Source organism: Pleurodeles waltl, chromosome 6 (assembly GCF_031143425.1).
Source record: "Pleurodeles waltl isolate 20211129_DDA chromosome 6, aPleWal1.hap1.20221129, whole genome shotgun sequence".
Lineage (NCBI taxonomy): Eukaryota > Metazoa > Chordata > Amphibia > Caudata > Salamandridae > Pleurodeles > Pleurodeles waltl.
The window spans coordinates 1,198,064,029-1,198,076,473 of record NC_090445.1 but is presented as its reverse complement, the minus strand read 5'-3'; the positions used below and the strand labels follow the sequence as shown (position 1 = coordinate 1,198,076,473).

General features: G+C 45.0%; 1 protein-coding gene across 2 annotated transcripts in view; it reads left to right on the top strand.

The window, feature by feature from the left end:
* HELLS (helicase, lymphoid specific) overlaps positions 1 to 10,542 on the top strand; it is a 549,822-nt gene extending 539,280 nt beyond the window's left edge. For both annotated transcript variants that reach the window (XM_069240496.1, XM_069240495.1), the window contains exon 22: positions 10,009 to 10,542. In XM_069240496.1, coding sequence (XP_069096597.1) covers positions 10,009 to 10,076 — 68 coding nt within the window. In that variant the 3' untranslated portion in view covers positions 10,077 to 10,542. The remainder of the gene's footprint in view (positions 1 to 10,008) is intronic.
* The last annotated feature ends 1,903 nt before the right edge of the window (positions 10,543 to 12,445 follow it).

The following is a 12,445-nucleotide window of genomic DNA, read 5'->3' as shown; positions in this document are numbered from 1 at the left end:
AGAGCCTCAGCCGAAGAGACTCTATACAGATGCCTTCCTCCTTAATCCAGGACTTAAAATCTATGCTGCAGGATTATTGGAGAAGGTTCCCAGTGGCAGCAGAAGATCAGCCACCACCGCCAGTTTCTCCTGCTACACCAACCAATGTCCCTCCTCCTCCAGCTACTCCAAGAATGACACCCCACTCTGTTAGCTGCACCCCCTAGAGATGAAGGTTCCACTTCAGGGGGAGAAGAAGAAGAAGAAGGCAAGATTTATACCCGCAACATCCTACTGAGGAATGGGATGACTACTTGGCCCCCACTCCTTCTCCACCACCTCCGCGCCCTTCTGATTCTCCACCAGAGGATATAGGTCGTTTCCAAAACCTTATGGACAGAGCTGCTGCACGCTTCCACTTTCCAATATCTGTCTCCCAGTCGCAATGTTTCCTGTGTGATTTTAAGGAGCAGTCAAGGAAGTCTGTACGGTCCATTCCGATTATCGATTTTATATGGAGTGAGGGTACAAAGATTATGCGCAACCCGGCAACAGTCCCACCAGTTCTGCAAAAACTGGACAAGAAATACAAGGCAACACAAGATTCTCCGGCATGTCTTACCGGCCACTCAAAGCCTGACTGTTATTTCACAAGCTGCTCAAAGGCGTTCTAAGAACCCATTGATGCCTATCTCTACTCCTCCAGACAGAGAAGGAAGGAGATTGGATAATGTGGGCAAAAGATTTTTCTCCATGTCAGCAATCACTGTCAGAGCAGCAAATTCATTGGCAATCCTGGGTCGTTATGACCGGCAAATGTGGTCTGATATGCAACCTTTCTTGTACCTCATCCCTGAAAGCAAGCAAGCAGAGGCACGGAAGATCCTCCAAGAGGGTGAGCGTACGTCGGAAGAAATAATCGACTGCACTCTTGATATAGCTTCTACTGGTTTTCGTCAGCTAGCTGGTGCCACTGTCTTACGCTGCCAAGGTTGGCTCAAAGCCACATCTTTCAGGCCGGAAGTGCAGTCCTGTATCCTTGACATGCCCTATGATGGCGAATCTCTCTTTGGCAAGCACGTAGATGACTTGCTCCAAGCCATCAAGACCGACACAGACACTGCCAAGTCCCTAGGTACCCTGCAGTACTGGAAACAGCCCTTTCGGGTGCTAGAGGAAGAGGTTTTACCTCATTTTGAGGTTGCTTTGACAGGCAGTACCAGCAACCCCAATATAGACCTTCCTACCAACAACAGTACAGGCAACCATCTACGGCTTCCTACGCCAGACAGGGAGGAAAGAGAAGACAAGGTTCACAAAGCAGAGATCGACCCAGAAAGCAATGATCTTCTCCAGGCACCGGCTATGCTTCCCCAATGTTCGCACCATCAACAAATAGGTGCAAACATTTCCAACTACATCCAGTAGTGGAAGAAAATAACATCAGACAAACAAGTGCTGGATATAGTGGCAAGAGGTCATACCCTGGAATTCATACGAAAACCACCACATCATCCACCAAGAACAGGCAGACCTCCATCTTCGTCTGCTTCAACAGGAGGTATTCATTATGCTTGCTAAGGGAGCTATAGAGACAGTTCCTGTTCAGCATTGAGGTCTCGGATTCTACTCCTGTTTCTTCCTAATAAAGAAGTCAGGGGAATGGCGTCCGATACTAGATCTTAGGAAACTCAAGAAGTTCCTTCTCAAGCAATCTTTCCGGATGATCACACTGTCATATCTTGCACCTCCTCAATCCTGGAGATTTTATGACGACTTTGGATCTCTAGGATCCCTATTTCCACATACCAATACATCAGAAACATCACAAATATCTCCGCTTTACTGTAGCCGGTTCCCTGTTATCAGTTCAAAGTCCTACCATTCTGGCTGAGATCAGCTCCAAGAATCTTCACGAAATACCTTGCCCCAGTCGCAGGTTTCCTCCGCAGCAAGGGTTTCCAGGTGTTTCCATACCTGGACGACTGGCTCATAAAAGCTCTGTCTACGCTACTAGCCTCCAAAGCAACAAACGCTTGCTTAAAATTATTCCACAGTTTGGGGCTAACCGTGAATCTACAGAAGTCCGTCACACTTCCCTCATGCAGAAGAGTTTTCCTGGGTGCAGAATCTAACCCACTTAGCTGTCAGAATCTCCACAAAAGAGTTTGTTTCAGTACAAGTCGCTTCTGGGAATGATTTCCTCGGCCATCGTCCTAGTTCGACTAGCAAAGCTGAGAATGAGACCCTTGCAAGAAGAACTACAACTCCAATGGACCCAGTCGCAAGGGTCCTTCGACTTAATAACTATCACACCAAAAATTCGGCAGGCGTTTAAGTGGTAGTCTCAGACCTACCACCTCTCCCAAGGTCTTACGTTTCTAGCACCAATAACAGACTTTGTCGTCACCACAGACGCTTCCTTGGAAGGCTGGGGAGGCCATTTGCAAGACATGCGCATTCAGGGCAGATGGTCCAATCTCCAGAAAGGAATGCACATAAACCTACTAGAACTGAAGGCGATCCATCTCGCGCTCAAAGCTTTTCTTCCACGCATCACAGGATCCTCAGCGTTGGTCAGGACAGACAACACAACAAGTATGTTTTACCTCAACGAGCAGGGAGGAACAAGATCCCTCTCCCTCTCAAGGGAAGATCAGTCTCTTTGGGACTGGCTCACACTGAACGTCCGCCTCAGGGTGGAGCACCTGCCTGGGGTCAACAACGCCCTAGCGGACTCTCTCAGCAGGACGGACGACAACTGCCACGAGTGGGAGCTCAATCAGAACATACTCGACAGCATCTTCCAACGATGGGGTCAGCCGATCCTAGACTTGTTTGCCACCAACCTGAACGCCAAATGCCAGTACTACGCCAGTCAATACCCACTCCCGGGGCCGTGGGGAAATTATCTTTTGATGAGATGGTCCGGGATCTTTGCCTATGCTTTTCCCCCATCCCTCTGATTCCCAGGCTATTCAGGTAAATGAAGTTCGAATGCTGCAGGATCATTCTCATAGCCCCCAGATGGTCCAGACAGTACTGGTACACGGAGTTCCTACTCCGGTCCGTGGCCAATCCAGTCCGCCTTCCTTGCAACCATAACCTTCTCACGAAGAATCAGGGTCTCATCCTTCATCCCGACCCAGCTTCGCTGCAATTGCATGCTTTGCTCCTGAGTACAGAGAGTTTCACGATATGAACATCGATCAGGAATGTAGACTGTTATTATCTAGGGCACGAGCAGAGAGCACAAATAAGACGTACAAACTCAAGTGGAAGAGATTTTGTGTTAGTTGTTCTCAGAACAACTTCCACCCATTACAAATTAACCCTGAACAAATTCTTTCTTACCTTCTCTCACTCTCCAAGGCTGGTCTTTGCCATACATCAGTCAAGATTCACCTAGCAGCTACAGCCTCCTATAGGCGATCGGCTGAGATGCCCTCAATTGGCTCATCCAGAATCATTAAGCAGTTTATGAAAGGACTTTTCCGCACTTCCCTCCGGTGCGGTTACCTCCGCCAGAGTGGCGCCTTAATATAGTCCTGTTTCAGCTCATGAAAGCTCCTTTCGAACCCATTCACAGGGCGGAACTCAAGTACATCACATGGAAAGTGGCAACCCTGCTTGCTCTCACTTCTACCAGGAGAGTCAGTGATATACAGGCGTTCACTACTAAAGAACCCTTTTTGTTTTTTTCTGGTGACTTAGTTATGCTCAGAACCAACCCCAAATACATTCCCAAGGTGCAGGATGATCAATGAGCCCGTGATACTACGAACCTTCTTTCCAAACCCAACTACAATTGCAGACAAAACTCTACACACTTTGGACATCAAACGATGCTTCAAATTTAATCTTCAAAGTACCAAACAAATCAGAAAATCAGATCAACTCTTGGTATCTTATTCTCTTGGACGACAGGGAGCAGGAGTCACCAAGGCCACTATAGCCCGGTGGATTTCCTCAACAATCCAATTCTGTCACACCAAGGCAGGAAGACCGTTGACTAGGTGCCCGAGAGCCCACTCCACGAGAGCAGTCTCCACATCGGCTGCTTTGTTTCAGGGTATTCACCTGGATAAGATATGTCAAGCTGCGACATGGAAAACTACGCACTCCTTTACGCAGCACTATTGTTTGGAGTCCTCACAGAGAATCGACTCTCTAGTAGGACAAGCTGTTCTACGCCATCTTTCATTAAGGTGAGACCTTTCCTTGGTTATATAGAAATGGTTTGATATGCAAATAACCGTGATTTCCATCATATATACTTTGATATGCTTCTATATAAGTATGTATTTAGTTATATATATATATATATATATATATATATATATATATATATATGTGTGTGTGTGTATTTATAACACGAATGTTCAGTATATGTGTAGATGTACTTAGAAGTATCTATATTTCTCTGAAGTTCATAATGCAAGATTTGAGCTAACTATTTTATATTGGGTATAAAGGATTTTCATGCTCGCACCCTCCATCCACTGCGGGTATAATGTTTATCAACAGTACTGATGACTATTAAGATTCAAGCATGTGAATTTATGAAAGATCCAATACTGGATAAGAAAACAAGTTACTTACCTGTAACTACAGTTATCCAGTATTGGTATCTTTCATAAATTCACATGCGACCCACCCTCCTCCCCTTTGACGCTCGCATTTCCTTTCAGTTTATAATCTTTCACTCTCGTGCTGGAAAATCTGAGGGAAGGAGCTTCTATGGAGAGTGTTGGTGCCTGATTGGTCAGCAGGCAGGTTTGGGTCCTTTTCACAAAAGGACATGGATAGGCTATACGAGCAATTACTGTTTCCATTATAGCCTATGGCAAAAATTTTATTTGTTAATTATTGCTATTTTATGTAACGTGGGACTCCCACTTCGGGGATGATTCAAGCATGTGAATTTATGAAAGATACCAATACTGGATAATTGTAGTTACAGGTAAGTAACTTGTTTTCTTATACACTGCTTGGGCATCTCTTTTCTTTATATATGTGAGTGTATATGTAAATACATACATACTCCTTACCTCACCTGCCTGCGGGAAAGCAATCTAACAAAGGACTCTATGCCCACGTACAGTATCACAGAGGAGTCCCTCGATCTTGTGACTCAAAGAGTCTTCTAAAAAAAACAACTTGCAACACTAGATGGCGGACTTATGCAAAGCATTTGAATCTACAGCACTACACGCCACAAAAAGATGTCTTAACATTTTCCTTTTTCTACCCTAAATACACTTTGCCTAGAAGGAGGTTGATTGTCCCATTATGTAGGAATCTGTCACTTACAGACCTAATTAATGCCCTTAGGATCTGTAAGAGTGAAACTGCTCACGTGGTATTTGTAGAAGTCTCCAGATTTCTTTTCTCAGCTTGAGCGATCAGACAGACAATTCTAGTGGCTCTTATTCCTGAATTAAGAGTAGTTTTTGATATGGATATTACTGATTTCAGATATTTCCTTATCTTCTGTTTTATAAATTTGTAAACAAAGGCAGGGTTTGTATTGATTTTATTACTATTTAAAGTTCTTAAATCAATGTATATAATTATTGAAGTCTATGGTGACTTGTTTTATTTGCTGTATGAGGATGAAATAACATTTCAGTCTGTCAAACTTTGACTACCCCTCCATCCATGCCACCATCCTAACATCAGAGGATCATTTGTACTTTCTCTGCACGGAGGTTACAGCTCTCTTGGCCAAGGGAGCCATAGAAGAGGGTTCCTGTGCCAGAAGTAGGCTGTGGTTGCTACTCTCGCTTCATTCTGGTCCCCAAAAATGACAAGGTCCTCCACCCTTTCCTAGCCCTTCGGTCCCTCAGCCTGTTACTCAAGAAGTAGTTCAAGATGCTCATGTTAGCCCAGGTACTATCAGGCCTGGACCCAGGAGACTGGATCGTAGTGTTGGACTTGAAGGATGCTTATTTTCACATCCCTGTCCTGCCTGCTCACAGAAGTTACTTGCAGTTCACAGTAGGTCACAAGCACTTTCAGTTCACTGTGCTCCCCTTTGGTCTTACCAGCGCACCCCTTTGGTGTTTACCAACTTCATCGCAGTGGTTGCAGCTCAACTGCGGGGATCAGGGGTTTTAGTCTTCCTCAATCTTGATGACTTTCTGTTGAAGGCACGCTCGCCCCAGGCTGTTGTCTCCCTCCTCCAGACTAAGTTGGTCCTCCTGCATTTGATGGGGTTCACTATAAGCGTGCCGAAGTCACACCTGACGCCCTCTCAGATGCTCCCTTTCATCTGAGCTGTTCTGGACACTACACTTTCGGGCCTTCCTCCCGAGCAGTGAGTCTAGGATATTCAGGGTATGAGTGGTGTTTCTGCCTCTATCCTGGTCTTCGTTGAGAATGACTGAGGCTGCTGGGCCTCGTGGCCTCCTGCACCCTGATGGTTACAGATGCCATATGGCATATGCGGGCTCTGCAGTGGGGCCTGAAGTTTCTGTGGTTACATCATCAGGGGAATCTCTCCGATAAGGGCCATATCTCAGAGGGAGCTTCCAAGCATCTGCAGTGGTGATTAACATTCTGCGATTGGGCCCCAGGGGCAGATCCCCTCTCCCTCCCCCAACCAGTAGTGGCAGATGCATCATTCCTGGGATTAGGTGGCCATGTGGAAGAGGTGGGGATGAGGCATCTGATCTCTGGAGGAAGCAGGTCTTCACATCCATGTTGGAGCTGTGTGATCTGACTGGCATTGAAAGCCTTTCTTCCCTCTTTCAAGAAAAATGGTGCAGGTTTTCACAAACAACACCAGCACCATATGGTACTCAAACATGTGGGGTGGTGTGGGGTCGTGGACCCTTTGTCAAGAGATTGCGCCTCTGGACATAGCAGGAACAGGAGGACATATCCCTGGTAGTTGAACATCTGGTGGGCTTTCTTTATACCAGAGCGGAGAAACTCAGCTGAAAATGTCTAGTGGATCACAAATGGTGTCTCCATGCGGATGTAGCGCAAGGTGTCTCAGCAGTGGAGAGAACCTTGGTTAGATCTGTTTGCTGACTTTCCGTGTTCTCGGTGGAGGCAGTTTTGGACATTCAAGTTTCCAAGGCTGCAATTGCTAGGAGTTGATTTTTTCATTTCCGCCCACACCACTCATTCCCAGAGTCCTCAAGAAAATTAAGAACAACCAGGCCCAAATAATACTTGTGGCTCCAGACTGGGCACAGAGAATCTGGTATCACGATCTGCTGAGCAAGTCCATCAATCCTCAGATCGGACTGCCCCTTCGGGAGGATCTTCTGTTGCAGTAGCAAGGGAGGGTTCTGCACTTGATCTTGTCCACTCTTCGCCTTTTTACATGGAGATTGAGTGGCCACAGTTGATAGCCTTTGACATTCCTCTGGAAGTCTGTAACGTAATCTTGGCATCCAGGGCCCTCTCCACCTAAATTGTACACACCTGTCATTGGAAGAATTTGTGGTGCAGGTCTGTTGACCCCTTTTCTGCCCCTCTATCTGAGGTCCTGTTTATCCTTTCCCTTGCCCAACAGGGCTCTTCTCTTGGCACTTTTAAGGGATATTTGTCTATTTCTGTTTTATTTTTTTAGGTTGCCTGATCAACCTTCTTTAAGTCTCCTATTGTACTTAGGTTCCTCAAAGGTCATACTCATGTGTTTCCTCCATCCCCATTCATTCTGTCCCAATGGGATCTGAATTTGGTTCTGACCTTTCTGAAGTATGCTCCTGTAGAGCCTCTCCATGATTGTCCTCTCTAGCCTCTCACTCTGAAAACAGCCTTCTTTGTCGCCATTACATCTGCCTGCAGAGTGAGTGAGCTGCAAGCATTGTCATCTATGCCGCCCTATCTTTCTGTCTATTCTGACAAAGTGGTGCTTTGCACTATAGCTTCTTTTCTGACAAAAGTGCCTACGCCCTTCCATGTAGGCCAGTCTATCAACTTGCCACATTTTTACTCACCCCCACATCCTTCTAAGGAAGAGGAGAGACTCCACCGTCTGGACCCAAAAAGAGGGTTGGCCTTCTACCTTGGTCATCCACCCAGAACTCTTTTGTACGATCAACTCTTTGTGGGGTATGTGGGTGGGAAGAATGGTTGGCAATGCAAAAGCGCACCATCCTCTCCATTAAGTTCTGCTACGCCTTGTGCTCATTCTACTCAGGCTAAAGCTGCGACCACTGCATTAGCACGCAGAGTTCCTATCCTGAAGATGTTAGGTGGCCACATAGGCATCTCTGCACATGTTTACCAGGCACTACCACCAGGACAGTCTGGTCTGTAGGGAGTAGCACTTTGCCTGTTCGGTCCTTCAGGACTTTCTAGTCTGAACTTGGCTCGTAGACCCACCTTCGGGGACTGTATTGCTTGGGTATTCATTCAGAGGTATGGAATCTGCAATTAGAAGTCTATCACCTCGACAAGTTACTTACCTTTGGTAGCGCCTTATCTAGTAGAGACTATCAAGCTGCAGATTTCTTACCGGACCCATCCATTCTGTCTACCCGGGGAACTGATTTCTAGGAGTAGGGACTCTACTTTCAGGGCCTTAGTTTTGAAGCACCAGTAGTCAGAATTCTTCATGGCTCTGCGCTTCTGGTATGGAAAGTCGCCAAAAGAAAAGGATGTCAGTGCACCTGGGTCGTGCCTGTATAGGGCCTGTGATGTCATATCCAGCGCGAACGATGCAGATGACCGACGTGGAGCTGATCGATGCTACCTATCCAGTACGCAGGGGTATTGTTCATTAAAATCTCCTAGATCCACTCTGACCCCTGGGGAGTATTCAAAGGTAAGTAATCTGTAGCTAGATAGTCTCTACCAGATAAGGCGCTACAGAAGGTGAATAACTTGTCCATCTATACTGTATGGCAGTACCTGTATAGTTGACCTGACCCAGAATTACCTCTTTATTTTGAATCCACAATCTTGGAATCCACAATTGTGGCTTTCATTGTCTAGGTCCTCCCCACTCTAAGCTTAGGACCACAGCTTCGTAAGCAGGGTAATTCTTATGGTACCAAGGTATACCCAGCCCTACTATTTATTTAGACTACCAGGAGTTCGGTGGTCCAGGATATGCCAGTTGCAGGATGACCAATAAGCTGCTTTGGAAAAAAAAATCCACGACATTCTGTAAAGAGAAGGATGATAAAGATGCCCGAGTTGGTCATGTGAATCCACATTCTGAATGGTGGTAATTGGACTTTTGACACTTCACAAGACCATGAACCATTCAATTTGGTCCCTTGTGGTTTGCACTGCATGTCGGATATATGTCCTTATCATGGATATCCTCTTGTCACCTTTGCATTTTGTCTTGCGCCATTTTGGCACTCATAAGGTCATTTGTCCCTCTTGGTGTTTATGGCATTTGCCATACCGGAGCATAGGCTACACTTTAATTTCCCCATGCTGTTCAGCGGGCAGTCCTTCCTGACTGAATTACTTTTGGAAAAGGCTCTCCACAAACTAAGTACTGCACTAAATTATGAAATCTCCATATTCTCAGTTTTAATTAATTCCAGCAGGTTTTAATTAACATTTGCCTAATCCTTGCTAATGCTACTCTTGTTACCTAGTTATCCGTCCTCATTGCATTTATTGGTATTTAATCAAGTGTCATTGTAAACTTGACTGTCGCTGTCATGCAGTGCTATACAAATTCAGGATGCAATTAAACTTGAAGGGCTTTGGAGCAGACAGCATCCTCATTGAAATTTCTTTTGTGCATTTTTGCTAAAAACACAAATGTATCACTATTAAAACTGCAGTGTCCCGGCGTAAAAGGGCACAAGTGTGTGCTTGAGTCAAAATGTTAAGGGTTGAAACACAAAACTGCATTTTGGAATCCAAGGGAAAGAGGCTTTTCAAAGTTATCCTTCTATAAAGGACTTGTTTTGGTTGTTAAATATGGCATTTAATGGCAGTAACTGTCAAAATTCTAAAAAGAAATGTTCAGTTTTAAATTGTAGGAGGTTAAATTTAATGTTGTGGATTTTAATGTAGCATAACCCTGCCCCTCTGCATTTACAGCCCAAATGAAGACTGTTAACCCACCTGAGGAAGCTGGAGTGTTCAAGGTCATTGAAAGTAATGACTAGTGAAAACTAAGAATTGAAAGCAGCCTTCAGACAAAAAAAGGAATTTGTTGCACTTTGATGCAACCTCCATATGGAGATGCCCAAGGTTGACGTTCGCAAGATACACTATCTGGCTTCTTTTTACCTACGTTTTCATAAAGCAGGACCATGAGAATGAAAATATTGACTGTGGCTTTACATACATTACTCACATGGAACTGCACAACTACATTTTACCGTTTTAGATTCCCTACACTGGGTGGGAAATGCACAAATGTATATTATATGTGTAGGGCTTTGTATTTTCGTACCAACATTGCACTTGTCTAACATTTAGTTAGTAATTTTAAGTAGTTGAGTGTAAAGCCTTCCTGTGGAAGAATTACTAGAGCTATCGTAATATTTTTATTGTTGTATTAAAGTTTTAATTACGGTTTGGAAAGTGGTTTGCTCATGTTTCAATAAACATAAATGCTTAGTGGTTTGACCCTCGTCTGCCTTGTTTGTGAACTTAGCGTGCAAAAAGTCAACCAGTGTATGAGATGTATTGAAGGATTACATCAATCCCTTTGTACTTTCTTTTTGTAAACCTACCCCACAAGACTTTTTAATAACATTTTATTGATTGAATGCTAAAGTACATCATTACAATTGAGTGACAAAATGACCAAGAAATTCAAACTTCAAGTAAAACGAATTATTCCCATCTCCCTCGACCTCCCAGTGCAAGCCTTCTTGACCAAAGCACTGCTCCAGAATGATACACATCCCAAGAGCAGTAGTATCCATTAAAATAGTATTCACACAGCAAACCATTATAGTGAGCCCATAAAACAGAAAAAAACTATGAAGGAACCATGTTAAAGGCTTTTGCAGCATGAATCCTTTTCAGGATTCACACGCTCTGCATCTGTGCTGCCATCTAGCTGTTGGGTACAGATTTGTGACTTTTTTATTTTTCCTTTTCTTTATTTTATTATTTTTTGTGGGGGTGTTTTTGATAACCATTTGGTAGGCCGTCCATCCCATGGCACTCCAAAAATTCCTGTGCGTTGCTGCCATCTTCATAATATTTTTTCCTCCATTGGGTCTGGAATCACACCTGAGGAGATCCATAAAATTTGAGGATCTTCAGAGAAAATAAAAAGTTCTCTGAAAAGCAGAGAATCGCCATAGACCATGAGGAACATTGTAACCCTGGAGGAGAGCTCATCTCAGGGAGTGGGGGACCCTGGTACTGGAGGTAATGTAGCCACAGACTGTAGAGAAGAGTCACAGATAAGTGGTATGGAGAACACCCCTTTTAAATTCTGTTCCAACTGCCACCACAAATTCAGGGATCCACATGAAGTCTTCATTCTGTGCCTTCCAATGGCTCACAGTGCTGAAGACTGCAAGGCTGGTGCCAAATTCCTACCCAAGCTCTCTAGGCCAGACCAAAGCAACAACTCACACATCACGCTATGGCCAGCACTCTGAAATCAAAGGAATCACTGAAGGACCTGAAGCGCTCCAGTGATGATAAAGAAACCAAAGAAGCTGAGCATGTACAAAGAGAAGAGCTGGACACAGAAGAGAGTGCTGTTGAAGTCGAAAAAACAGAAGCCATGAGGAATGCCAAAAAGAGGAAGGTAACAAAAGCCCCAAAGATCCTGAAGGGCACATCTACATCGGAACAATCTGCAACTTAAGGTCGCCACAGAATTAGAGCCATACAGGTTCCAACCAAAGGACACTGATGGGGCAAGCTTTCAAAACAAGCCTCGTTGCCAGAAGGCTTTAAGTAGGAACCGAAGGAAAAGGCCAGAGAGGCAAAGGACACAGCTGATTGCCTCAAACAGAAAGCCTTCTTCGACAGACAGAGTGCTCGCTCAAGACTGAAATGGCAGTGGTCCTGCAGAGTTTGACTCCCTCAATACCTTTCGTACTCCAGCGAAATCCTTGGGGCTGAGGGAATGAGAGCTGTGCAGGGCATCGAGGCAGCGTTGATGACCGGAGCCACACAAAGGACAGGAGGACCTCTTCAATTGCAAGGAGGAAGAGGCAAGCGTTGGGGGGTTGTTTCGATGATGAGTGTCAGGATCTCCTCATCAAATCCCACGAGGAAGGAAATGACAGCTACCCTTTTGAGGCCTTTTGCCCCAGACAACCTGTTCATGTACAACGGACTAACATAGAGAGCATCAGACACATATGGGGTCCAGGTGGAGGAATAGCAGAAGCAATCTTCCTTCCTGCTCGAAACTCATCCCAGAAGGCAAACCTATACCTACCCATGTTCCCCAGCGTTCTAGACCAGGGCAAAGATCCTTTAAGGGACCTGCTACACCCATGGCAATTTCTCCTTGAGTGGAGAAAAAATATAAACATTCTACACAAGATCCCCAGTA